This window comes from Sceloporus occidentalis, unplaced genomic scaffold, assembly GCF_023333645.1.
Source record: "Sceloporus occidentalis isolate IW3139 unplaced genomic scaffold, rSceOcc1.0.p SCAF_13, whole genome shotgun sequence".
Taxonomy (NCBI): Eukaryota; Metazoa; Chordata; class Lepidosauria; order Squamata; family Phrynosomatidae; genus Sceloporus; species Sceloporus occidentalis.
The window spans coordinates 8,960,615-8,985,553 of record NW_028316993.1 but is presented as its reverse complement, the minus strand read 5'-3'; the positions used below and the strand labels follow the sequence as shown (position 1 = coordinate 8,985,553).

Below are 24,939 nucleotides of genomic sequence, written 5' to 3'. Positions count from 1 at the left end.
AGACGCCTCTTCCTTATATTACCATATGTCTATAAGTCTAAAAATTTATGCCTAAAAATTGGCCCCAAAATCCCAGGTCGACTTATTTAATAGCAGCTCTTTCAGATTTCCCCATCCTGGGTGACTAATTGATACTGCTTTTTGTTTAAGAGTCCATCTCCCACCTGCAAGTCTGGCTGAAATGAAAGCTGAAGCGACGAAGCAAAAAGCCTCAATGAGAATCTCTCTTGCCATACGCACCATACGCACACATACACACACTGAAGGAGCCTCCAGGTTTTTCCCTCGACCCATCCATGGGTCATGGCAAAATCCATAATTTTGGTCCCCAAACCTGTCCTCGACTTATACACGAGGTCGACTTATAGTTGAGCATATACGGTACAGTGCATCAGTGTGTCAGTGAATTGGCCATTTTAGATTATAATATTATAACTGGATGACTTAAAATGAAGAAACAACAAACCACAGGACTAGCTCAACAAAGTACATACTACTATATATATATATATATATATATATAGAGAGAGAGAGAGAGAGAGAGAGAGAGAGAGAGAGAGAGAATAGCACCATTACTACATTCTCCCCACAAAAAAAGGTAACATATGGACAAAGAGGCAATTAACAATCAACAAACCCCAAGGACCTACATTATGAGAACTCATGCTTGTTGAAATTGATCTGGAAGAACCTTTTAACATAATTGTGGATAGAATACTTAAAAGTACAGTGCACCCGCGTTATACGTAGGTGCGCTTTACATGGACTTGAGCATACGCACTCAAGCTGCAGGGAGCGCATGGGGTGCCAGGGGTGGCGCGTCCCATTCAAATAAATAGGGCGTGCGCCCATGGCACCCCGCACACTCCTGCGCCGCCGTGCCGCCGCGCACAAGCCCTATTCAAATGAGCATAGGAAGAATTTGCTTTACACAAGGGGATCCAGAATGGATCCCCTGCATAAGGCAAGTGCCCACTGTAACATAATTTGCCATAATTGTAAACTAACAGTGTGTGTGTGTGTGTGTGTGTGTGTGTGTGTGTGTGTGTGTGTTGTGTGCCTTCAAGTCATTTCCGACTCATGGGGACCCAACGGCAAACCTATCATGGGGTTTTCTTGGCAAGCTTTGTTTTGCCATTGCTTTCCCCTGCGGTTGAGAGTATGGGATTTGCCCAAGGTCACCCAGTGGGTTTCATGGATGAGTTGGGAATCGAACATAGATTCATAGTCCAACACTCAAACGACTACACCACGCTCCCTAAAGTAGCAAGTAATAATGTTATTTTCAATGCATTATTTCCAAGCTCTGGTTTTCCTTGCTTCCATAGCAAGGAAAGAGAAGACAGAAATTTTGTCTTCCACCCAAACAAGGAGGAAGAAAAAGGAAACAGGGTCAGCATCAACTTTGCAGAGAAACCAGTAACATTTGACTCATCCTTCTTTCTCATTCCTATTGGCTTTCCTACGACTTTTAAACATAAAAATTTGGGCCTGTTTCTTATCCCCTTCCTTCCCACTTCCTTCCCTTTCCTTCTGTTTATTTGTCCCTTCACTTGTTACTTTTGAATCCTGACTTTCCTCCCTTCTTTTCATTTTTATTCTAACACACCTGTTAAGGCAGGTGACACTAAACAAGAGCAACTGAGCAAAGGTGAACCTCAGGACCAAGATAAAATAAATGTATGTTGCGGTTATGATTTCCTGTAAAAGGAAAACATTTTAATTCTAACATGAGGAAACTGATTTTGCGCCACCTGATTCACAGGTCAAAAGTGTCTTGAGATTCTTGGTATTTGGATCTGACCTCGGAGGAGTAAATACAAGGGTAATGGTCTGAAGGCCACCTTGCTGAAACAAGCACATTTGAACAAAAGGACACCTTGTAGCTTCTTGCATATGTGAATGGAGTAGCTGCTGTAATGTGTATCTGCATATTCATGAAAGTAGCAGATGGTGCTCTTTAAATGGATGGACATGCTGCACTTTAGCCACAATAACATTACGCATAATGTGTTAATACCCAGCTTGGAAAAACATGAATCATCCCCTTTCAAAACCTGGACATATGTTGAATGTACTTTCTTTTCATGCTCCTTGTTTCTGATCTGTCAAGACTGTCTACATATGCAGTGGATAAAACGAAGTGATAAAACACCGAAATGGTAAAACAGACAGTTGGATTTTAGGCTGTAGATGAGTCTGTGTAATCAGATTGTAATTGCGATGAAAGCAGTTAATTACACTTTTTTTAATGTGACGGGGATGTCATGTTTTCATTTTTCTGACTGTCAAAATACCCTCCATGTAGAAATGTAGCATGCCAGAGAAAGGGCTAAGTAAGAACCTTTTCCCCTGGCTTGCTAGCTTTCTAACTGCAGTGAACTGTTTCTATTGAATGGCTCCAACTCCTATCATTCTGACTATGTTGACTAGAACTGATGCCACTGGAAGACTGCACATGTATTTTATGTATTTGTAATTTCTTTATCACTGACATGAGGGAGCATGCAAAAGAAAAGTACCCCACCACCTGCAACCTAAAGTGGCGCAGAGTACACACTACTGGATGTCAAAACTCCAGCATAACATGATGGAGGTTCCTGGCTTGTCCAAAAATCAGAAGCTGTATCTTTTACGTCTTCACCTAAATAACAAAGACGGAGTAATCCTAAAGAGAATCCGAAAGAAGCACCCTGTACTTTTCACACCATGCAAGCTCAGCTTGCTGAAAACATTTCACTGAAGAGTCACTCACTCTACTTCCTGCTCGCCCTTGGTTTCCAATTCAAAGTACCAAGGTTCCTGGGTAGTGTATGAAAAGCTGATGGCCGTCTGCCAGTTGTACTGTTTGACTCTATTTCCTCTTTGGCGAACGATTGCTTGGCCTTATCTGGAACCCACAGGCCCAGACTCTGAGGGCAAAGAATATCCCAGCTGAAGGCGCACACACACACTTCGCCAGATTAACTCATTGCTTCCTTTGTACAGCAAAAGAGTACAACCTGCACAGCTATCAATACTGGACATCAGAAGAGTGTAAATGGGGCCAGAACAGAGGAAGACCCCCAAATGAACCAGTTGCTTTCCCTACTGAATCACCACAAACTAACAACAATAACAACAGACCTTGCCTCTGTTTGAAACTTAAACCCAAACATTGCTGGCATTGCGCTTGGGAAACATTACCTTCAAGGAAGACTGTGGTTCAAAACACACTGCAGAAACCATCCAGTTTGAGACTGCTTTAACTGCCCCGGCTCAATGCTAGGGAATTCTGGGAACTGTAGTTTTGTGAGACATTTAGTTTTCTATGAGAGAGAGCTCTGGTGCCAAAACAAACTACAATTCCAGGATTTGTAGTTAAAGCAGTCTCGAACTAGATTATTTCTGCAATGCGTTTTTGATCCACAGATTCAAGCATCCACGGCTTGAAAATATTTTGATAAATATATACATTCCAAAAAGCAAACCTTGATTTTGCCATTTTTCTTAAGGGACACCATTTTACTATCCACTGTATTTAGTGGGACTTGAACATCCATGTATTTAGTGGGACTTGAACATGGGGGTCCTGGAACCAAACCCCAAACGGATACTAAGGGCCAACTATACTGCTCACATACCAATACCAGAATAACCGTCTGTCTGGAAATCATGCCTAACCAGTGCTGATCCTAAAGCTCAGTAGCAAACAACATGCTGCTCTTTTTTCACCAGGATGCCATTCACTATGGAGCTCTATTATGCACCAATGTGAAGCTAATTTTCCATGAATATTATTTGCACACCTAGGTGCACATCCTCTTTGGAAGCAGGAGGGGAAACACTAGGTGAAACATAGTGAGCTTAAGAATGCAAGCATATCCAAATCTATTCAGCAGTAAATCTTAAAGCCAGGTAAGTATAATAGCATTAACATCTGAACAGACTTTTCTAAAAAGTCTTCGGAAAGAAAGGGGATTGGGAATCTGTGACTGCTGTGAAACTAAACTTGGGAGCCTTTCCATACTACACAATTACAGTGCTATGATTCTACTTTAAGTGCCATGACAACTTACTATGGAAATGTGATATTTGCAGTGTAAGATGGAGTATTAAAATTCTCTTCCAGAAAGCTCTAGTATCTCCCCAAACTACAAACCCCAATTGGCCTCTATTTTCTACTTTGGTTTTGGACAGTGGCTTTTGGAAAGGCTCATACTATTGTTGAACACATGAAAGGGAATAGGAAATTCTTCCACCGTCTTATCACTATCCTTTCATAACTTTGTGCTTTTCAGATGTTTTGAACTTCAGGACCCATGATCCTTCACTACTGCCCATGTTAGCTGGGCCTGATACAAATATAGTCCCAATCAAATGGGTGGCATCAGATTTGAGAAGATACTATATACTATCAACTCCTTTTCAATGTTTTGATTGGCTGTCTATAACAGAGCAGAATGTGCATTGCAGCTTAATAGTCACAGCTAGAAACAGCTACAGAGTAGGAAGAGACTGCCAACCCAAGAGCAGACCAAGGGCATCAGTTAAAAGACTGAGAAACAGGCAAAGGAAGGAGAAAGGAAGTGTGGAAGTGCTAATAAAAACAGAGAAAGCAAAAGCGAAAGAGAAAGGTGAGCACATGTTGTTGAAAAACATATCTTCTGTTACAGACAGACTTTAAGAGTGAATTGTATCTATGAGAAGGGTTAATGACATAGAACTCTAGGCAGGAAATTCTCCTTGCTCCTTCTTTGACCGTTGTGATTCCAGTTGATTTTTAAAATCCACCAAAACGGTTCAAGCCCCTAAAAATGTCTCAACTGTTGGCCTCAATTTCATTCCTTCTTTCCCATTCGTAAGATGGAGTGCCAACTTGGACATGCCCTGTGAAGTTCTGCTCCTTTTAACTGTGAAAATGTAAAACAAAATGACTAAGTAGAGGTCAGAGAAGCACTCTGGACAGAGAGAGGATGGGGTTATTTGTAGAAAGGGAAGAACAAGGGTGATGGTAGGTAAACTCTCTCTCCTGCCTCATCCTCCCAGAGCAGCCATTGCTAATGAAATGCTAATGTTCTGGAACTGTTCTCCCTGAGGCTGACCTTGATGTGGCATTGAACAGCCTAGTTCCCCTGTTTAATCTCATGCCTATGCACCACATGGACCTGCTCTGTAGTTATGTAGAAATAGGACATTGCTAGGCCTTCAGCAGATGGCAGAGCCATATTGCAAGAATCCCAAGGGCTGACAAACCAAAGTTGACAGTTCAGCTAGGGATGCAGATCAGGGATGCTGCAATAGCAGAAAGCCATGTCCATAACTGGATGGACAAGATGCTAGTCAGATGCTAAGAGCTTGGCAGGGGTAGATACGGTGTGTTTTAGGGTCATCTTAGCACCACATGGTATGGAAAGAAACAGGAGACACAGGGACTATACCCCTCGCCACCAGACATACCATCATTAGGATTCTCAAGATGGCAGGATACTCTCAAAATCAGAGCTAGAAAAAAAAGGGGGGTTGGACCATTAAGTTCCAGAACCCCCCAGCCATATCAATGCTAGCTGGGGAACGCCAGGATTTGGAAGTCAGAAAAATTTCAAGGGGTAACAGACACTTTAACTTCTTATGGAATTAACAGTGGAGAATCTTGTAGCATTTTAACGATTAACAAGCTTGACTTTCAGATAAGGTTTCATGAACTGCAGCTTCATCTGATGCAATGAGTCTCAGGGAAATGGGTAGAGGTATCTAATGAAAGAGACCAGGTGAAGGCTAATGTCAAAAGTGGAGCATGAAAGCCTATGACAAATAAAACCCATTTAAGGTGCCACAAGAATTTTTGCTGTAGTCCAAAAAAGTGACCTTTGCAAGGTCTGCTGAAAACATTCCCAAGCTTTGCCCCAGCCCCAGAGTCAGGCCATTATGTACAAGATGGCAGCCACCAATGAAGCCACATGATCCAAGAGATGTACCCCAAGAATGCTGAAACAGAATGTTCAAATCATGTGCATGTTTGGCAATGTGACAATGTTTCTTAGAAATCACTTTTCACTTCATGAGACATATATGTGTGAAGCAGCCAAACATACCATGGTGGCCTTGTTCCAAGACCTTCTTTCTATGCTATTTCAGCCACATGCAAACCCACTGACAACACATAGTTCCCATGCAATGAGAAGAACATACCCATAACCTGACCATATGCACAAGACCCAACTATGTGGACCTATCCCATAGAATCAGCACTGGACCAGAAGGGTGCAGTACTATTTCTGTGCAATTCATAGGATCAATTTCCTGACTACATGGCTGAGCAATTTTAAATATTATGGCTACATGAATAAGCAGATTTTTCACATGGCTATAGTCCTTTTCATGCTCTAGAGTTATAGTACTTTTTATCCCACTTTCGCTTCTGTGGCTCCATTTCACAGAATGCTGGGATTTATAATTTTGGTGAGGCACTACCATCCTGTGGTAGAAAATGCTAAATATCTCACGAAACTACAGATCTCAGGATTTCATGGGATGGAGTCATGAGAGTTAAAGTGGGTTCAGAGTGCAATCAAGCATGGAATGTGAAAGATACCTATATATCTAAAAATCTTTTCCTGCCAAAGATCTGATTAGCTATAGATCCCGATTTGGTATAATTTTGTCCTGTCCCATGAACACTTGGCTCATGTACAATGTTGACCCAAGATATTCTGATTCCTGAAGCAACATGTAGAAAATCCAAACGAACTAGCAATCAAATGGCATAGAGACACCATCTTGGAACTGGACAGGTGGCTTCAGTGGGTTTCAGAGCAGACTAGGTGGCACATAATCCTCCCTTCTAACACTTACTCTTCTCTCCAGCATCTTGTCAATGAAGGCAATTGCCTCACTGTGTCTGATGACAGGGCCAGCCTTCCCCACATATCAGTAATCTGCTCCTATCTGGTCCTCAGATATCTCACAATTTTCTTTGTGTCACTCAGGCTGCATCCACACAGCAGAAATAATTTGGTTCAACACCGCTTCTAACAGTCATGGCTGAGTGCTATGGAATTCCTCGCTCTGTTGCCACAACAAATTACAGTGCCCAGAATTCCATCACATTGATCCATGGCAGTTAAAGTGGTGTCAAACTGGATTCTTCCTGCAGTGTGGGTGCAGCCTCAGTGGTCTGGATCACCTGGATGATGAATTCAGTGTGTTGAGGACTTTGCCATAGAGATCAAACGTAAAAGTAGGTTCACCCCTCCACTCCACAGCTTTCGTATATTCAGATGCTCAAAATTGTGAGCATCTGAAATGGTCAGAACAGAATTTTAGCAACAGCACTTATTTTCCATTTTTAAAACCGTATTGTCCACTTTTAAAACAATTCCACAAATTTCCCACTTTTAAAACCAATTAATTGTCTGCCTGAACCTTTCAAGGCCCTCTGCAAACCTATTTCTTTTCCCCTCACTCTCTCAATCTATCCACCATCAGCACCCTGCAACACTTTTAACCGCAGGGAACTAAATTTAAAAACTTGAAAAATTACACACTGCTCCTCTAGGGATTCACTTGGCTCTATATTCAAATTATAAGGTCCTCTCTAAAAAGCCCAAGAATTGAGAAACTACACATGCTTCTTGCTTTAACAAAGACACTGATAAATCTGCACTGCACAGATCTCAGGAGATCCAACTTCACCTATTTAATCACAACCATGAGTTTACACACATACTGTTGCTGATGGTGCGTGCCCTGAAGTCCTTTCCGACTTATGGCAACCCTAAGGCGAAACTGTCACAGGGTTTTCTAGGGCTGACAAAGTCACCTAGTGGGTTCCCATGGCAGAGCAGGGAATTGAACCCTAGTCTACAGAGCAATGGTCCAAAGCTCAAACCACTATACCATGCTGGCTCTCTTTACACACGCATGTGTTGTTGTTGCTGTGTCCCTTCAAGTCATTTCTGACTTATGGTGACCCTAAGGCATATAATGGGGTCTTCTTGGCAAGATTTGTTCAGTGGAGGTTTGACCTCGCCTTCCCCTGAGGCTGAGAGTGTGTGACTTGTCCAAGGTCACCCAGAGGGTTTCGTGGCAAAGCTGGAAATCAAACCCTGATCTCCAGAGTCACATGCCTACCCTCAGACCACTATGCCACGTTGGCTCTCATTTCATAGAATCCATAAGAGTTGATAGAGACCTCAAGGGCCATACAGTCCAACTCCCTGCCATGCAGGAACTCCCAATCAAAGCATTCCCAACAGATGGCCATCCAGCCTCTGTTTAAAGACCTCCAAGGAAAGAGACTCCACCACTCCCCGAGGGAGTGTGTTCCACTGTTGAATAGCCCTTACTGTCAGGAAGTTCCTCTTAATGTTGAGGTGGAATCTCTCTTCTTTTAGTTTGAATACATTGCTATGGGTCCTATTCTCTGGAGCAACAAACAAGCTTGCTCCATCCTCAATGTGGCACCCCTTCAAATACTTAAAGAGGGCTATCATATTACCCCTTAACCATCTCTCTTCCATGCTAAACATCCCAAGCTCCCTAAGGCATGTTTTCCAGACCCTTCACCATTTTGGTGGCCCTTCTCTGAAAACGCTCCAATTTGTCAACATCCTTTTTGAATTGTGGTACCCAGAACTGGATACAGTTTTCCAGGTGAGGCCTGACCAAAGCAGAATACAGTGGCACTATTACTCCCCTTGATCTAGACACTATACTTTTATTGATGCAACCAAAATCGCACTGGCCTTTTTTGCTGTCGCATCACATGGCATGTGTGCTGTGTGTCTTCAAGTTGTTTCCAACTTCTGGCAACCCTAACGTGAACCTATCGTTGGATTTACTTGGCAAGATTTGTTCAGAGGCCATTTGCTACTGCCTTCCCCTGAGGCTGAGAGAGACTTGCCCAAAGTCACCCAGCAGCTTTCATTGCCAAGCTGGGGATCGAACCGTGATCTCCAGAGTTGTAGTCTTATATTCAAATCACTACACCATAATGGCTCTCCTTACACACATGAAGATGACGGAAAAAGTCAAAAGAGCCTAGTGACTATGTCTTTTAACCAGACCTTCCTTTTTTGGAAAACAATTCCCAGAATCCTTTGGTCAATGTCTCCCTCCCTGGGAAGCTGATCAATCCCTTCCTAACTGCTGTCAATCCAATCTTCCTCCTCGGTGATCCTCCCCTATGAAGAAAAATAAGGAGCAGTGTAGTCTGAGTGTTGGACTATGACTCTGGAAACCAGGGTTCAATTCCTGGTTCAGCCATGTAAACCCACTGCTTGACCTTGGTCAAGTCACACTTTCTCGGCCTTAGATGACGGCAATGGCAAACCTCCTCTGAATAAGAAAGCCCCACAACAGGGTTTGCCTTAGGGTTGAATCATACCTCTGTATACCTCATACCAAAGGCTGTGCTAGTTCTGATAGTTATGTGTTAATATGACTGCAGAAGTGAGACCACTCCTGGCTATCAAAAATATCAGGATATGCACCAAAGACTACTGAGGTATGATCCAACCTTTTAGGCGAAGGTGCCATAAGTCAGAAATGACTCGAATGCACACAACAACAGCAACAAATGTGTGTGTACAGAGAGCCAGCATGGTGTAGTGCAGCAGTTCTCAACCTGTGGGTTGCAGCCCCTTTACAGTTATGAAGTCGCAACGAAAATAATGTTATGGTTGGGGGCCACCACAACATGAGGAACTGTATTAAAGGGTCACGGCATTAGGAAGGTTGAGGACCACTGCAGCAGTGGTTTGAGCTTTGGACCATAGCTCTGGAGACCAGGCTTCGATTCCCAACTGGGCCACGAAACCCATTGGGTGACCCTGACCAAGTCACACTCTCTCAGCCTCAGGGGATGACAATGCCAAACCTCCAACAAGAAAACCCCACAATAGGTTTGCCTTAGGGTTGCTGTAAGTCAGCAATGACTTGAAGGCATGCAACAACAACAAGAAATGTGTGTGTACAGAGAGCCAGCGTAGGGGTTTGAGGGCTTTGGACCATGGCTCTGGAGACCAGGGTTCAGTTCCCAGATGGGCCACGAAACCCATTGGGTGACCCTGGCCAAGTCACACTCTCTCAGCCTCAGAGGAAGGCTACGGCCAACCCCTCTTTGAACCAACACCCCTCTGAACAAACCTTGCCAAGAAAACCTTAGGGTCGCCATAAGTCAGCAACTGGAAGGCACACAACCACAACACCTACAACAGGTGCCCCTCTTCGTGCAAGTGCGGACCGCCTAATCTAAGAAAAGCTGCTCAAGCATTGGAAGGACTGCAATGGAGGGCCAAAGCCCCTTCTATCAGCTTCAGCTTCTTCCTCCTCATCCTCCTTCCAGCCTCCTAAACACACAGATGTGGAGGGAAGGACACATATAGGGTAGTTAAAGCGAGCTCAACCCAGATTATTTCCGCAGTGTGGCTGCAGCATCCTCAATCAATATAAGAAACCCATCCATCACATCCAATCTCCCTCCCTTTCCGGCAAATCCTTTGTCCCTCCATCCATCCTTCATTCTCTCCATCCTTTCATCCCTCCTTCTCTCATCTGACAAGTGACCGGCCAGAATCAGTGGGTCTTTTGTGGGGGACAGGCTTTTCCCGGAGGCGTCCTCCGTTCTCGCCTCCTGCCCAAGAGGGGTTCCCAAAATGTCCTCCATTTTTCCAGCATCCCTAAGGAGCAATGCCTTTTTACATTGACAGGAGTGTGCTTTCGGCTTTGGTTTTTGGTCCTCTCCTCCCTTTTGAATTCACAGTACATTTCTAGGGCATGCTTTTTCAGCTTTCCTTTGCTCCTGTCCTCCCTTTTATATTTATATTCATATTTATAGGAGTGTTTTTAAGCTTTGATTTGCTAATGCCCCCCTTTACATTGACATTTCTGGAAATGTTCTTTTTAGCTTTTCTTTGGCCCTGTCCTCCATTTTATATTCATATTTATAGGAATGATTTCTTACCTTTTGTTTGGTCCTGTCCTCCCTTTTAAATTCACATCTCTAGGAATGTCTTTTAGCTTTCCCTCAATGTCCTACATTTTCCTTCAATCCCTTTTCCCCAATGTCCTACATTTCCCCTCAATCCTTTTTCTGATGTCCTACATTTTCCCTCAACCCCCTTTCCCTCAATATCCTACATTTCCCCCTCAATCCTTTTTCCAATGTCCTACATTTCCCTTCCATCCTTTGTCTGATGTCCTCCATTTCCTCTCAACCCTTTTCCCCCTTAATATCCTACATTGCCCCTCAATGTCCTCCATTCCCCCTCAATCCCTTCCCCTCAATGTCCTACATTTCCCCTCCATGCTTTTTCTGATGTCCTCCATTCCCCCTCAACCCCTTTCCCCTCAATGTCCTCCATTCCCCCCTCAATGTCCTCCATTCCCCCTCACTCCCTTTTCCATCAATGTCCTACATTTCCCCTCAATCCTTTTTCTGATGCCCTCCATTCCCCCTCTCTCCTTTTCTCCCCCATTTCCTCCAGGGTCCTCCATTTTGTCCTCCTTTTGTTTTGTCCTCCCCATTCCCCATTCCCCTTTCGATGATCTCAGATGCAAAGGCCCCAGAGACTCAGAGACCCCTTCCCTTCTTCCCTTCTTCCCTTCTCCCCATCCTCCCTTCCTTCCCTTCTTACTCGAACATATCCTGGCGCTGGGGGCTGCTGCTTGCCTTCTCGCCCGGCCAGGAGGCAGGCAGAGCGGGGAGGCGCCCAGGCGAGGGTCCCGGCCGGCGGCCCTCGATGGAGGAGGAGGAAGGGGAAGAGGAGGAAGGGAGCAGGGCCCTTCTGGGATGGAGGGATGGAGGGAGGGATGGATGGCTGCCTTCCCTTCCCTCCCTCCTCCTCTTCCTCCTCCTTCCTCCTCTCAGCCAAGGCCGCCCCTTTTGTTGCCCGCCTCCCCTCCAGTCCCTCCTCCTTCCCTTCCCTCAGAGGCGCAGCACTCGAACCCAGGACCCAGGACCAAGGAGGAGGAGGAGGAGGACACATTCTAGTCTGCCCCCCTCTGGCTTCCACCACCCTTTCCCTCAATGATATGGGGTTGAAAGTCTCCCTCAAGAGAGGATATAAATAAATAAATATATTATTATTATTATTATTATTATTATTATTATTATTATTATCCTTCCTGCCCTCCCTTGTCCTCTTATAGGACCCATTCACACTAGGGAAATAACCCCAGGTTGGTTCTGCAACATTCACACTGCCAACGCACCCAGCGGTGTGTGAAAAACCCACATTTCGTATCATGTCCCTAACACTTATATGGGTTTTATTTGCGCCGAGAGATTCACAGTTGTGAATCTATCCAAAACCAAGTCGCCGTTCCAGCGGTGAATCTCTCCGTTTGGTTTTGGACGTTTCCATTCGCCGCTGTTTCCCAAACGGCAGCTGCGCAATTCAAGTCAATCCAGTAACGCGTTCATGCTATCGGAGATGCTGATCGTTAACCACTAAGGCATCCAGTGCCAAATGCACTGGTTCAAATGGGCTTTTTTCAATGGGGTTCCCCCGTCCCACAAACTGCACAGAGGCGACTCGGTGCCGGTATTCAAGTCTCCTGTTGACTTATGGGCTAAGAAGTGGGCTAAACCTGGAACAAATGGACCAGACGCACTCGGTGCCAATTGGCAAAGTCCCCTATGCGCTCCGGTTTATTAGTGTGAATGACCCCAAACGAAGAAATTTGCATCTCCGTGTCAATCCAGAACCGATTTGGTGTTCCAACTACAGGGTCATTAACACTTCCTTTTTTGAACGAAGACATTCACTGCGCTGATTCAGAATCGGTTCAGTGTTCCCACTACATTTACCGCAATTGGCATTTTAACCCTGTTGCCGTTCACATTTGCCGCCACATCGATTCAAAATGGAGGCGCCTCCATTTCAGGGAATGATGCGGCGCAATGCGAATCGATTCAGTGGCGTGGCCACACTACCAATGGTGCGGATCACTGCGGCTCTTTAAAAAAGAACTGCTCAGGGGTCAGGTGGCAAATGCACTGGTTTAAGTGGCCTTTTTTGTGGGGGGGCTCTCAGTAAACTGCATCAAGTGCTATCGGGGCAAGTGTGAACATCACAGAAATAAACTACAGTAGTTCCAAACCGGTTTATTTCCACAGTGTGAATGCGCCCTCCCCAGTCTTTGTTTAGGGCCAAAGCAATCTGGACCTTTGGTAGTTTGAACGTCTGGGAAGGAGATTTGATTTTGGGAGAGTGAAGAGTCCAAAAGACATTTCAGAAATAATCCAGTCTGAGACCTCTTTTAACTGTCCACATTGGTTTCTTCTAGTAGTATTGTGTCATCTGCATACTGTATCTTCAGTTGTTAATGTTCCTCCCTCCGATCTTCACTCCTGCCTCTGACTCTAGGAAAGAGCATACTTCCTATTAAAAATTCATCAGCACTAGTCACAGAAATTTTAGTTACTGTTCAGCCATGTTTCAAAAGCCAAACCGACTCTGGCTAGAGGCTTTGGTTTTGCACTGAAGTCAGCAGAAGACAACCCCGACAGAAGGTTAGTTGTTCTAGATATTTAGGGTAGAAGATGGGATGGAGGGGTATTTAATCTTTTATGCCTCCTTTCTAAGTCAATGCCTGGCTTCTCGGGTGTGTTCCGGACCACTTACTCCCAGGAAAATGGGTTTTAGATTGCGGAGCTGATTTGGGATTAAAGTCCCATTGAATTCAATCAGACTTCTCAGCAGACAGGTCTAAGAGTGTACTGTTACATCTCTAGGTTGTTATCATGCACCTGTTGTTACTATGCATCAACTTAAGACAACCCTATTCTAAGACTTTATCACACAGGCAGTATAGCCCATAGTGAGGAATGCTGGGAGTTGCAATCCACAGATAGCTGGACGGCAATATGATTCTCACCCCGGTATTTAAGCATTAGCTTTCATGGACTCCAGTCACTTCCTGGATACATGGAATATATTCTTAGGTCCCATGCATAGTGCCCTCAACCTTATGGCTGAGGTCAGTATGTTGACTATGAGGTTGGTATGAATTTAGCTACAGAAAATACTGACGGTAACAATTACATGATTTACATATATCACATTTTAAGCAGAACACTTTTAAAATGGTACAAATGGCAACTTGTGGACCAAACGGGATGAGGACTTCCATCATTTGTGAGCAAGGTGCTCTTCCCTGTGCTGAGTCCATGATCTGCCATGAGTGGCCCTTTATATCCGAAGGGAGAAGCGGGAAATATAAATAAATTTTATTATTATTATTATTATTATTATTATAAATAAATACATCAATAAAACTTTGAAGCATTCAGAATCAGCTATTCCAACCCAGGCTTTGAAAACCTCTTTTTTTCCCTTTGTTTTTTCCTGTTTGAATGGGATTGTGGACATTCTGCATGAAGTAGGATCGCTTTATTGTGTAACTCTCCTTTAAAAGAAGCATTGCACTGGTTCTTTCAAAGACCATTAAGTGAGACTTTTTTAGGTGCAGAAGATTCTTTATTTGGAAGTGGAGTTCTGATTCAAAAATACTTGGGACTAGCTGAGCGCCAGGAAACATTGGGTTCTCCAGGTGTTTCAAACGATTCCCATAATCTTTCATCATTGGCCATGTTGATAGGGCTTCTGGGAATTGAAGTCCAAAACATCTGGAAAGCCAGACATGCTCCATCTGAGCTTGAGCAGGTACTATAATTGCCAGTTGTGCAACCAGCCAGGTTTTGCAATGTGGAGTTGATCAGCTGTAGGTGTGTCTCTTCCTAAGGCGTTCCGAGGCAGGTTTTAATGGGTGGATTTTTCCACCGCACGCACACATACTTTCTGATTCATTTCCTGGCGGTAAAAGTAGGCCTCTTTCCAATGGCTAGAACTTTTACAAATGTGAAATAAAAGCAGAACTGCAACTTACTAGAGATCCATCTCCACCTTTGGCCGTCAACATTTTAATCAGGATGCCACATTTTCTCAACACTCCAATGGCAAGATTTTGTTTTACAAAACAAAAATCCTCTCCTCTCCACAAAGGTACACACTGTCCCAGTACCATGGCACAGGTACTGGGACACCTTTACTATTTGTTCTCTGTCCCATCACTGCAAAAGGCAGAAAGCTGTTGGATAAACTCCCTCTTTTACTGTAGATTGGTTTGTCTGCTGATCAAGTGGCATAAATGCACACACAGCAACAAAATGTTGTACTTTAACCCACCCTCCTAACACAAGAAATAGGAACATATGCTCAAATGTGGCTAGGGTTAAATACCCCATAATCCCTCCCTATTTAAAAGGTGGATGGGAGTTGTGTCCGGATGGCTACCCATGTTCCACCCCCTCTCAATGCAACCTGTTAACCTTTGAATTGGCCCGGAAGCTGTAGTACTTGTTATACACCAGTGAGAACTATAAACCGGACCTAGTCAAAGTTGTGGCCTGTGGACCAGCGCCGGTCCACCAGCCATTGAGTGTTGGTTCATGGCAAGTTACAAAGAAAGAAAAACATTTGTAACCATTGGGCACATATGGAACCAGTCCCTGCAAATTTGGGGAGAGGGACCTCTGTTGATTTCCTATACTAGATAATTTAAGGTGCATTTGTGATGAACTATAGTGAGTAAAAGACATGGGTATGGTTCCTTTTCTTTTCAGATTTCTTCCCCCTACTCCAAACTGGCATTTGGTGACAGAGAATACTTGACAAAAGCAAACTGATCCAGAAAGGCAAGCTTAGAACCAGATCCTGTACTTGTCCATTCAACTTTAAGCTCTCTTGTGTGTTCAATAGAGTTTACTCCTAAATAAGTAGTAAGTAGGAGTGCAGGATTCAAATTCCTACTTAGTCCAACCCACATTTTCTCAGCCTCAATGGAAAACAATGGCAAACCTCCTCTGGCAATAAAACTGTATGAGAGAGTCTTTTTATTGTCAAGTCAGTGTTGACTTGAAGGCACATAACAGCAGCGTAAGAAGGCATGAATCACTGGAAAAGAACAGCAACAACAAAGAAGCACATGTAAGGACTTAAGAGACTTTCTTTCACAACATACAAATTATTTTGGTTTGGGAAAGTTGGGGGATATTGGTTTGGGGCATTTTATTTCCATGAGATATTTTGAATTTGGCCTGAGTTAATAAAACATTCTGAAACGGTTTCAATAACTTCTTGCTTCAACTCAGTAGTGAATGAGGGATTCTGTGAAAGTCTCAGAAATGTTGTCTAATTTACTTTTTATTCAGAGGTGTTTAGTATGCTATATTATACTTTGTTATTATGAAGAATGCTGTGCATATTAATCTTGTATTTTAATGTATAATTTACCCAAGTGGCAACTTGAAGCCACATATATTACCATCCAAATAATTAGTTGAAATGGTATGGCATAGAAATGATGTAAATGTAATTGACTGATTGATTAGATGAAATGCAACTTGGAAACCAGCCTCCTGTCACATGTATTTATTTATTTGCAACAACACTTATTTCCAACCATACCTGTCTTTATAAAAAATATAATTAAGGTAGGCTAATAATAGTAGTACGGTATTTGATACAAAACCTTAGACAGTCAAAGTACAAATACGAATTCGGTTTCAATCTGAATGTTATACATAAAAAAATACACCCACACGTACATGAGAGCATGAACTGAGACTACTATTAATTCTGAATGTGGTAATTGCAGTGCTAATGGGCAGCTGTTGGGCATTAACAAACCCAGGGGAATGTAGGCAGACAAAGAGACACCGGATGAAATATGAAATGTGGGAATTGCAGGGTAAGAGACAATCAGATCAGGATAGGGACTAACCTCCTCTCTTACTGTAGAGCAGTCTTCTTTGGGCTACTGCTTTTAAAATCCCTCTCCATTAGTCCTGCTGCCTAGGACTACTGGGAGTTCAAGCTGAATACACTTGGAGAACATCAGATTGAAAGACGCTGGAGCACCTGTAGGGGCCATGGGTGCATCTGCACTATAGAAATAATGCAGTTTGACACCACTTTAACTGCCGTAGCTCCATCCTACAGAATTCTAGGATTTGTAGTTTTGGAAGGCATCAGCACTCTTTGGCAGAGAAGGCTAAAGACCTTGTAAAAGTACAAACCCCAGGATTCCATTGAATGGAGCTGCAGCACTTGAAGTGCTGCCAAACTCCATTATTTCTACAGTGTGGATACACCCTCTCTCTTCTGAGCCCCAAGTCTGTGGTTCATTCGCGGACACATTTGCAATTTAAAACATTCAAGGAGAATGATGTGACAGACTTGTGCCAAAGCCAAAGACTCTAGAGCAGTTTTCCCCAACCCAGCACCCTCTGGAAGTTCTGGATGTCAACTCCCATCATCCCCCATCAACATCATGGTGGGGGATAGCAATAGCAAGTACATTTCTGTACCTGCTATCAATGTACTAAGTGGTTTACTAAGTGTAAGCTAATTGCCTTCAACAAGCTGGGTACTCATTTTAGTGACCTACGGAAGGATGCCAGGCTGAGTCAACCTGGGAGCCCCTGGCTGGTATTGAACTCACAACGCAATACAGGCATTTAACCACTGCACCTCCAGGGCTTCTGGTTGGGGATGATGGGAGATGACATCCGAAACATTCAGAGGGTGCTATGCTGGGAAAAACGGCCCTCAGAAGCTACTACTGTTCAGAATCCAATGCTAGGATGAAAACTCAGTCATATAAACATAAACAAAAGATTGAAAATAGAGCTCAGTTAGTAAAACCTCTGATAAAGAAGTTATTTTTACAATGTCAGTAGTACTAATTCTGAACTAAACATTGGCCATTAAAAAAAACCCAAATCCTTATTAGTTCAGTATCATTTTTAGGCCAACCAAACGTGTTTTAATAACTGTTTGCCAGCTTGCAGATTTGCAAGCTATACACGTCTGGCTACCAGACCTGCCTATAAAGTAAAAGAATCTCAAATGGCAATGATAATGGGATCTTACAAATATTGCTAGTTATAGCATACTGTTGCATTCTTTTGTGATCTTTTTTATTTTACTTCTACATCTGGAAGGTTTGGAGTATTGATGTGCCAGTTACTGAGCAATATGCTGTGAGCAGCAAAACCGTTCAACTCCCTTTAAAGGGAAATGAGTAAATTGTTCCCATGATAATTGAATGACCTAAAAAGATAGGGCATACTGCAAAATTGCTTCAACTAAAAAACTACGTTCATGTTAGAAAAAACCCATTGAGAGTGACTTGTTTTCATAAATTTGGTTATTGATTGCAAGGGACTTGATGGGAAAACGCAAATTATGTCATCTTGAAATGGATTGGTGATGATCCAATTAAAGTGCTGTAATGTTTTATGTAATTTAATCCTTTTAGAAGTCATTTTTAGTATTAATTATTATGCCTTTCAATGTATGCAAGTATCTTACTTACTGGATGTGTTGGAATACTACTCCCATTATGCCCAACCAGCACATAGGAGCGGAATTAAAATATATTGTAATACAAAATAGACTTGCAAGGAAGTAATGCTAGCCACTAAGGTGCCTTTGCACAAACCACCTAGCTAATTACATATCAATGAGAGTAAAAGGCCAAGTGCATCTAGATTTGCCCACAAAGAAGGGGAAAAGCCTGAAAACCAAATCCCTTGAGGGAAGATGGAAAGTTATCTTGGAAACAAGATGGTTGACACCTTCAGCTATTTGAAACAATTGAGATATTGGCAATGAAGCAAAGTTGTTTTACCTTGCTGTAAGTGTAACCCATGGGTTTGTGGTTCTCTGGATCATAGAATCATAGAGTTGGAAGAGACCGAAGGGCCATCCAGTCCAACCCCTGCCATGCAGGAACTCTCAATCAAAGCATCCCCGACAGAAGGCCCTCCAGCCTCTGTTTAAAGACCTCCAAGGAGGGAGACTCCATTATAATCTCCGAGGGAATTTGTTCCACTGTTGAACAGCCCTTACTGTCAGGAGGTTCCTCCTAATGTTGAGGCAGAATCTCTTTTCCTGTAGCTTGCATCCATTGCTCCATGTCCTAGTCTCTGGAGCAGCAGAAAACAAGCTTGCTCCCTCCTCACTATGACAACCTTTCAAGTATTTAAACAGGGCTATCATATCACCTCTTAACCTTCTCTTCTCCAGGCTAAACATCCCCAGCTCCCTAAGGCGTTCCTCATAGGGCATGGTTTCCAGACCCTTCACCATTTTAGTCGCCCTCCTTTGAACAGAGCCAATGGCATACATTTCACAAATACAAAGCAGAACAGGTGTGACCAAGCAACACTGGAGTATTGTCAAGATGACAAAAATTATTCATGAAGATTACACAAGCTAAGAGGCGTTTGTTTTTGCTAGTCCCTGCTAGGAAGAGCCACATTATACCCTTTTCCTTTCCTCCCTGGTAATTGGTTACAAACTACAGCCAGCCCTCCTTATCCACTGATTTTTTTAATCCATGGATTCAAGCACCCACAGCTTGAAAATACTTTAAAAATATACAAATTCCCATAAACTTGATTTTGTCGTTTTATATAAGGGACACCATTTTACTATGCCATTATATTTAATGAGATTTGAGCATCCTCAGATATTGGTATCCACGGGGGTCCTGAAACCAAACCCCAGCGGATACCAAGGGCCCACTGTACTTCTGCACTTTGAACTCAATTTGCAGCAACTGAATTAAAAAAGGAGGGAGAATGAGAGGAGGAGAAAAAAACTGGGATGGTTTGAAAGCAGGTGAAAAAGTGGGACAACAGAGGATTAAGCGGGACTGTCCCTGCCAAATCGGAACAGTTGACGGGTATAAAATGGCACAGAGGATAAGGCTTGAGTTGATGGGTTCACATTAAAATAAATGGGACTTCTGTTGAGCGTTGAGAATTTCTAGGTAGTACAAGCAGTTTGGCTATAGAAGAGTTTCCCCTGCAGCTTTGTTAGGTTTTAAATTGGAGATTAGATGAGCAGCTATCAGAGACTGTAGCCATGGTTTCCCTGCATCAGCAGCAGAGCTGTACTCTGTAATTCTTACCAACACAGATGGAGATGTGGGCTGACTGTTAATATCTTGCAGAACTGCTATGAAGGCTGGGGTCAGGATTCTGGCTTTTGTAGCCTCCAAAAGCGACATTTTCAAGGATATTTCATAAACCAAAGCAAATGTAGAAGGATAACCGAAGGGATCTGGAAGGTTATTGAGGCTGGCAGATCCAAATAATCTCCAGGGAGAGCTGCAGATATGAAGATGAAAGCCAACCCAATTAGGGCTTCCCCTACCCAGTGGCTATCGTTGCCTGTTTTGTTTTGTGTTTAAGCCAGCATCATACACAACATGCATCATCTGTGTCATACTGCTTTTAATTGGCAGGCTCCATTTTGTAACAACTCACGGTCATTCGAAAGGCATGCTGTGTAGCGGCAATCCTTTAATATTTATTATTACCCGGTAATAGTGATTATGTGTAATTATTATTGTACTCAAGGTTTCCCAGACAAAGAAGAAAAGCACATTCCCTGGCCAAATGTTGATAAATGAATAGATGCATTGTATTTGCCTATGTGGTTTCAGGTCACCTGTCAACTATGGTGAGTTCATAAACTTACTAGGTTTTTCATAGGAAAGGTGTATTCAGAGGGAGTTATATTTCAGAGGAAGGCAATCACCTTCCTCTGAAATGTAACTAACAGAACCTTGTATTTCTTGGAGGTTTCCTGCCCAGGTACTAACCAGGCCTGGCCCTGCTTTGCTTCCAAGATTAGATGGGATCAGTTGTTTTCACGGTACAGTGGACCTCCACATTTGCTGGGCTTAGGAGCACAGGACCCCTGTGAAACTGGAAAAAACACAAATAAAAGAAAACACTATACTTGTCTAGGAATCTCCAGGTCCTCCTATATAACTTTGTGGTCAACATCTGCCAGAGGGTGGCCCTAGAATTGCATTGGAGGACCTACAAATGATGTGGCTGGCGAAGTATTCTTTCAAGGAATCTCAAGCGCAACTTCTATTGGATGTTGACCATAGAGTCATGCTGGAGGAACTACAGATTCCCAGAGAGAACATATTAATCAAATCTGTGAATAATCAAATCCACAAAAGTCAAAGCCACAAATGTGAGGACTGACTGTATTTATATGTATTTATATGTCAAGCCTGTGTGGTGTAGTGGTTTGAGCACTGAACGACAGCAAGAGATCATGGTCGGATTCTCCGCTCAGATATGGAAACCCATTTGGTAACCTTCGGTGAGTCACACACTCTCAGCTCAAAAAAAAACCCATGATAGGATCAAGTTAGGGTCACCGTAAGTTGGAAATGACTTGAAGGCTCACTACAGCAAAGATGTGTTACACATGAAAATGGAATGAATAGGAAAAGGAAACCAGATAAGCACTAAATCTTTGTAAAATTGGGTAATTTTTTAAAGGTTGTGATGATTGATGTAGACTCAGAGGCACCAATAAGCAATGGTTGAAAATGCTCACTAGACTGTAGATGTTATGATCTATAATTAATTTATATCAATTGGTCTTCCGATCACTTCGGTAACACCAGAGCTGCAAAACCAATAGGCATCTAGAGCAGCCACAATAGCTCTGCCTGCCAATGCGCATCCCAGCTACAGTAGATCAGGCACCTCCTAGCCACTGACATTATTTGTCCACAGACCATGAAACTATTTTTCTATTAATAATCTGAATTATGAGGCAGCTGGATCCCAGATGGAGAAAAGAGGTGAATGAGCACAGTGAAAAGAAAGGATTTGGCTACACTTCTGTTTGGCACGTGCCTTCTTCTGGTCCATAAAAAACCACGAACAAGGAGCCTTGTTTGCTTTGCAATCCAATAAACCCAAAGCAAACATGAGCTGAGATTTGACTCAGAGCTTATCAGACATCCATGCTGTACAGGCCACATGTCACGCTGGAACCAGTCCAACCCACACCACTGAGGTCTACTGCAGCATTAGGCCGAGGAGAACTGGCATTATTTGCTGCACACCCACACATATAGCCAGGGCCAAAGAACAAGATGGCATCCCCTTCCCATCCCAAATGACCTGGTTGTTGAATGCTGCTGAATGCCCCAATAGCAGCAGTTTTCAAATGGTGGAGCAGGTCCCCCAAAAAGGGCACGAGACTTGGTCAAGGGGGGTACCAGCTTGGAAACCCAGATCCTTCCTTCTCATCTTCTCAAACGTTTTAATGCATAAAACTTACACAAGCAATAAATATTGAATTTGCTTACTGGTCAAATAAATCTGCTCTAAGTTGAACAAAGGTATTTCCATATAAAATGTTAAAACGCGAATACGATTGTGCGAATGAAAATATGCACACTAGATAAACAAAATATATTTATTCATATATTAGGTTGGCGGGGGGTGCGTGATGTAAAGAGAGATCCCAAGGGTAAAAGTCTTGAGTACCACTATCCTATAGGCAACTGGCTGGTTGTTGTTTCCAAAATCCTGGGTTAGATTTCACTGTAGCCTGGCTCTTATGCTCTGTTTTCAGAAGTCAGTTAGTTCTGTTGAAGGGCTGCAAGGTAGACCTATCACAGCGGGTTCCTGGCAAGTTTCTTTATGAGGGGTTTGCCACTGTCATCCTGAGGCTGAGTGTGACTTGCCCAAAGTGGGTTTTTATGCTCAAGCGGGGAATCAAACCCATTTCCAGAGTCATAGTACAATGCTTAAACTACTATACCATGCTGGCTCTCACATTACATTTAGGAATCTTTTGTTCTGTACTGTATCCTGAGCAATATGGAAAATAAGGCATGTGTATAAGCATTCTCAATCCAGCAGGGGATTATTTTTTAGCTGGAATTGTAAATCAATTTCCAACCAAATGTTTTTGTAGCAAGAACTGGGGCAAAGAGCCTTCTTCAGGCAGTGTCTTGTCAACGTCTGGCAAGGAACACTCAGTGGAAGTTTGCCATTGCCTTCCTCCGAAAACAACCTACAATACCTGGTATTCTTTGGTGGTCCCTTATCCAAGTACAGAGCCGACCATGATTTGCTTATCTTAGAGATCAGCTTGGATCTGGTGCCTCCAGATCATTTAGATGTCTCTTCAAGAGGCATTAATGAATATAGGCATACCTCTATTAACAAAACCTCTGACAAAGCTCCTTTTTACAAATGCTTTTTATGCCTCCCCAGGCCTCCCTTTCTTCTTTACCTTGGGTCTACCTTGCCTTTTTTTTAAGTAGTGTCAACAACGGGAGGATGGTGACTGCAGTTGTGTGTGCTTCCCTACAGCAGACAATGTAAACAGTAGATGTCTCCAGAATCCCTTACTATCTGTGTGAACAGCAAAACAAAGAAAAGAAACCAGCCTGAGTCTCCAGGTAATTCCTCAACATGTTAAAAACAAAAACACAGACCTGTATGTTTGGCCACCAAAACAAAAATAATCAAAAGAGGAAACTGATGAAAAAGGTCATCCCTGATGCATTTTGGAAGAAGCCTTCAATTGTTCTAAGATTCAAAATGTTTTTGTTTACTCATGGTTTAACTGACATTTTTGTTGCATTCGACATGTGCACGTTTAGTTTCAAATGCAAAGTTTGCTCAAACACACTGAAGTGTTTTTTGTGTGGTGTAGGAACCTATCCCTATTTTTTCCATGTTACTTCCACCTCTTGTACCAAAGTTTCTGTTAAAGAAGTAATGCCCAGGAACACATCTATTTGCTTAATTGAAGTATCGTATATACTCAATTATAAGTTGACCTCGTGGGGCCAAAGTTTTGGATTTTTATACAACCTCTGTATAAGTCAAGGGTAAAACTCAGGGGCAAAAATGCAGGAAAAGAAAATGATGCTAAAGCACACTGCTATTTTCCCACTCAGACATTCAAATAGACCAGAAGTGGCACTGCAGTGGATTAAAATAGAGAGGGTAGTGCTTCATTTAGTTTCTTCCAGGGTGAACTAAGCTCTTGCCTTTTGCCACTCTACACAGAAAAGGTGATGCTTCCTTTTTTTGATAAGAGATAAAGTACAGTTCTTACATTTACCCATGGATAAGTCGACCCAGGTTTTTGGGGTCAATTTGTTGACTAAAATTTGTAGACTTATACGTGAGTATATACAGTATTTGTTGTTTTGTGCCTTTGAGTAGTTTCCAACATATACTGACCCTAAGATGAATCTATCACAGGGTCTTCTTGTCAAGATATGTTCAGAGGGTGTTAGCCTTTGCCTTCAGCTGAGGCTGAGAGTGTGACTTGCCCAAGGTAACCCAGTGGGTTATAACTGTAGTAAAAACTCTCCAGAAGAAAAAATGGTTGAGCTGAAAACTATATACTTTTGCCACACGGAGTCACCAGTTCTTCAAGATGTTGCTTCAAGCCTGTACCTAGTCCAGAGAAAAATACATTCCAGACTTATTTAATTGGTTCTCAGACTACTCAGTTTGAAACAACTCTTTCTGGATGACTGATAATATCCAAAATAGCTGAGAGGAGATAGAAGCCTGCCTTACTTTCTCTAGCCTTTAACCACTTATTTTGAAAACCATTTTTACACTATCTCAGAACAAAGTTACCACTGATGCAGTAAGGGAACTCACAACACTGGAATTGTTATGAATGAAACCTCTTGCAAAGGGCATTTCATGGATACTTGTGTTCTTTAAAGCCCTTCACAGCTAAGGCAAGCTTTCTTCAATATGGTGTTTTCCAGATGTGCCAGACAACTGTCTCATTAGCTTGTTAGAACTCCCATAATCTAAATAGTTTGCCTAGAATGAGCATAGCTTGTCCACTTATATATGATCCTCTCATCTATTAGGAAATTCTAGTGGGACCCTACTCATAATGCTTTTTGTTGTGAGCTGTCTTCGAGTTAACTTCAACCCATGGCAATCCCACAAATGAGACCTCTAAATTATCTTATTTGTACCTAATGGTACAGGACTGGGTCAAACTATACAGGACAGGGTCAAACACACTCAAGGTAAAGGTAGGAATAAGGAGAAACTCATCTCCTACTCCT

At 42.8% G+C, this 24,939-nt stretch overlaps 1 protein-coding gene across 3 annotated transcripts in view; it reads right to left on the bottom strand.

Moving 5' to 3' along the window:
* Positions 1–11,906, bottom strand: part of GRAMD1A (GRAM domain containing 1A) — a 55,365-nt gene extending 43,459 nt beyond the window's left edge. For 2 of the 3 annotated variants that reach the window (XM_089479405.1, XM_089479406.1), the window contains exon 1: positions 11,619–11,906. In XM_089479405.1, the coding sequence (XP_089335531.1) occupies positions 11,619–11,626 (8 nt within the window). In that variant the 5' untranslated portion in view covers positions 11,627–11,906. The remainder of the gene's footprint in view (positions 1–11,618) is intronic. The other variant, XM_089479403.1, reaches the window with a different exon arrangement.
* Positions 11,907–24,939: the final 13,033 nt, after the last annotated feature.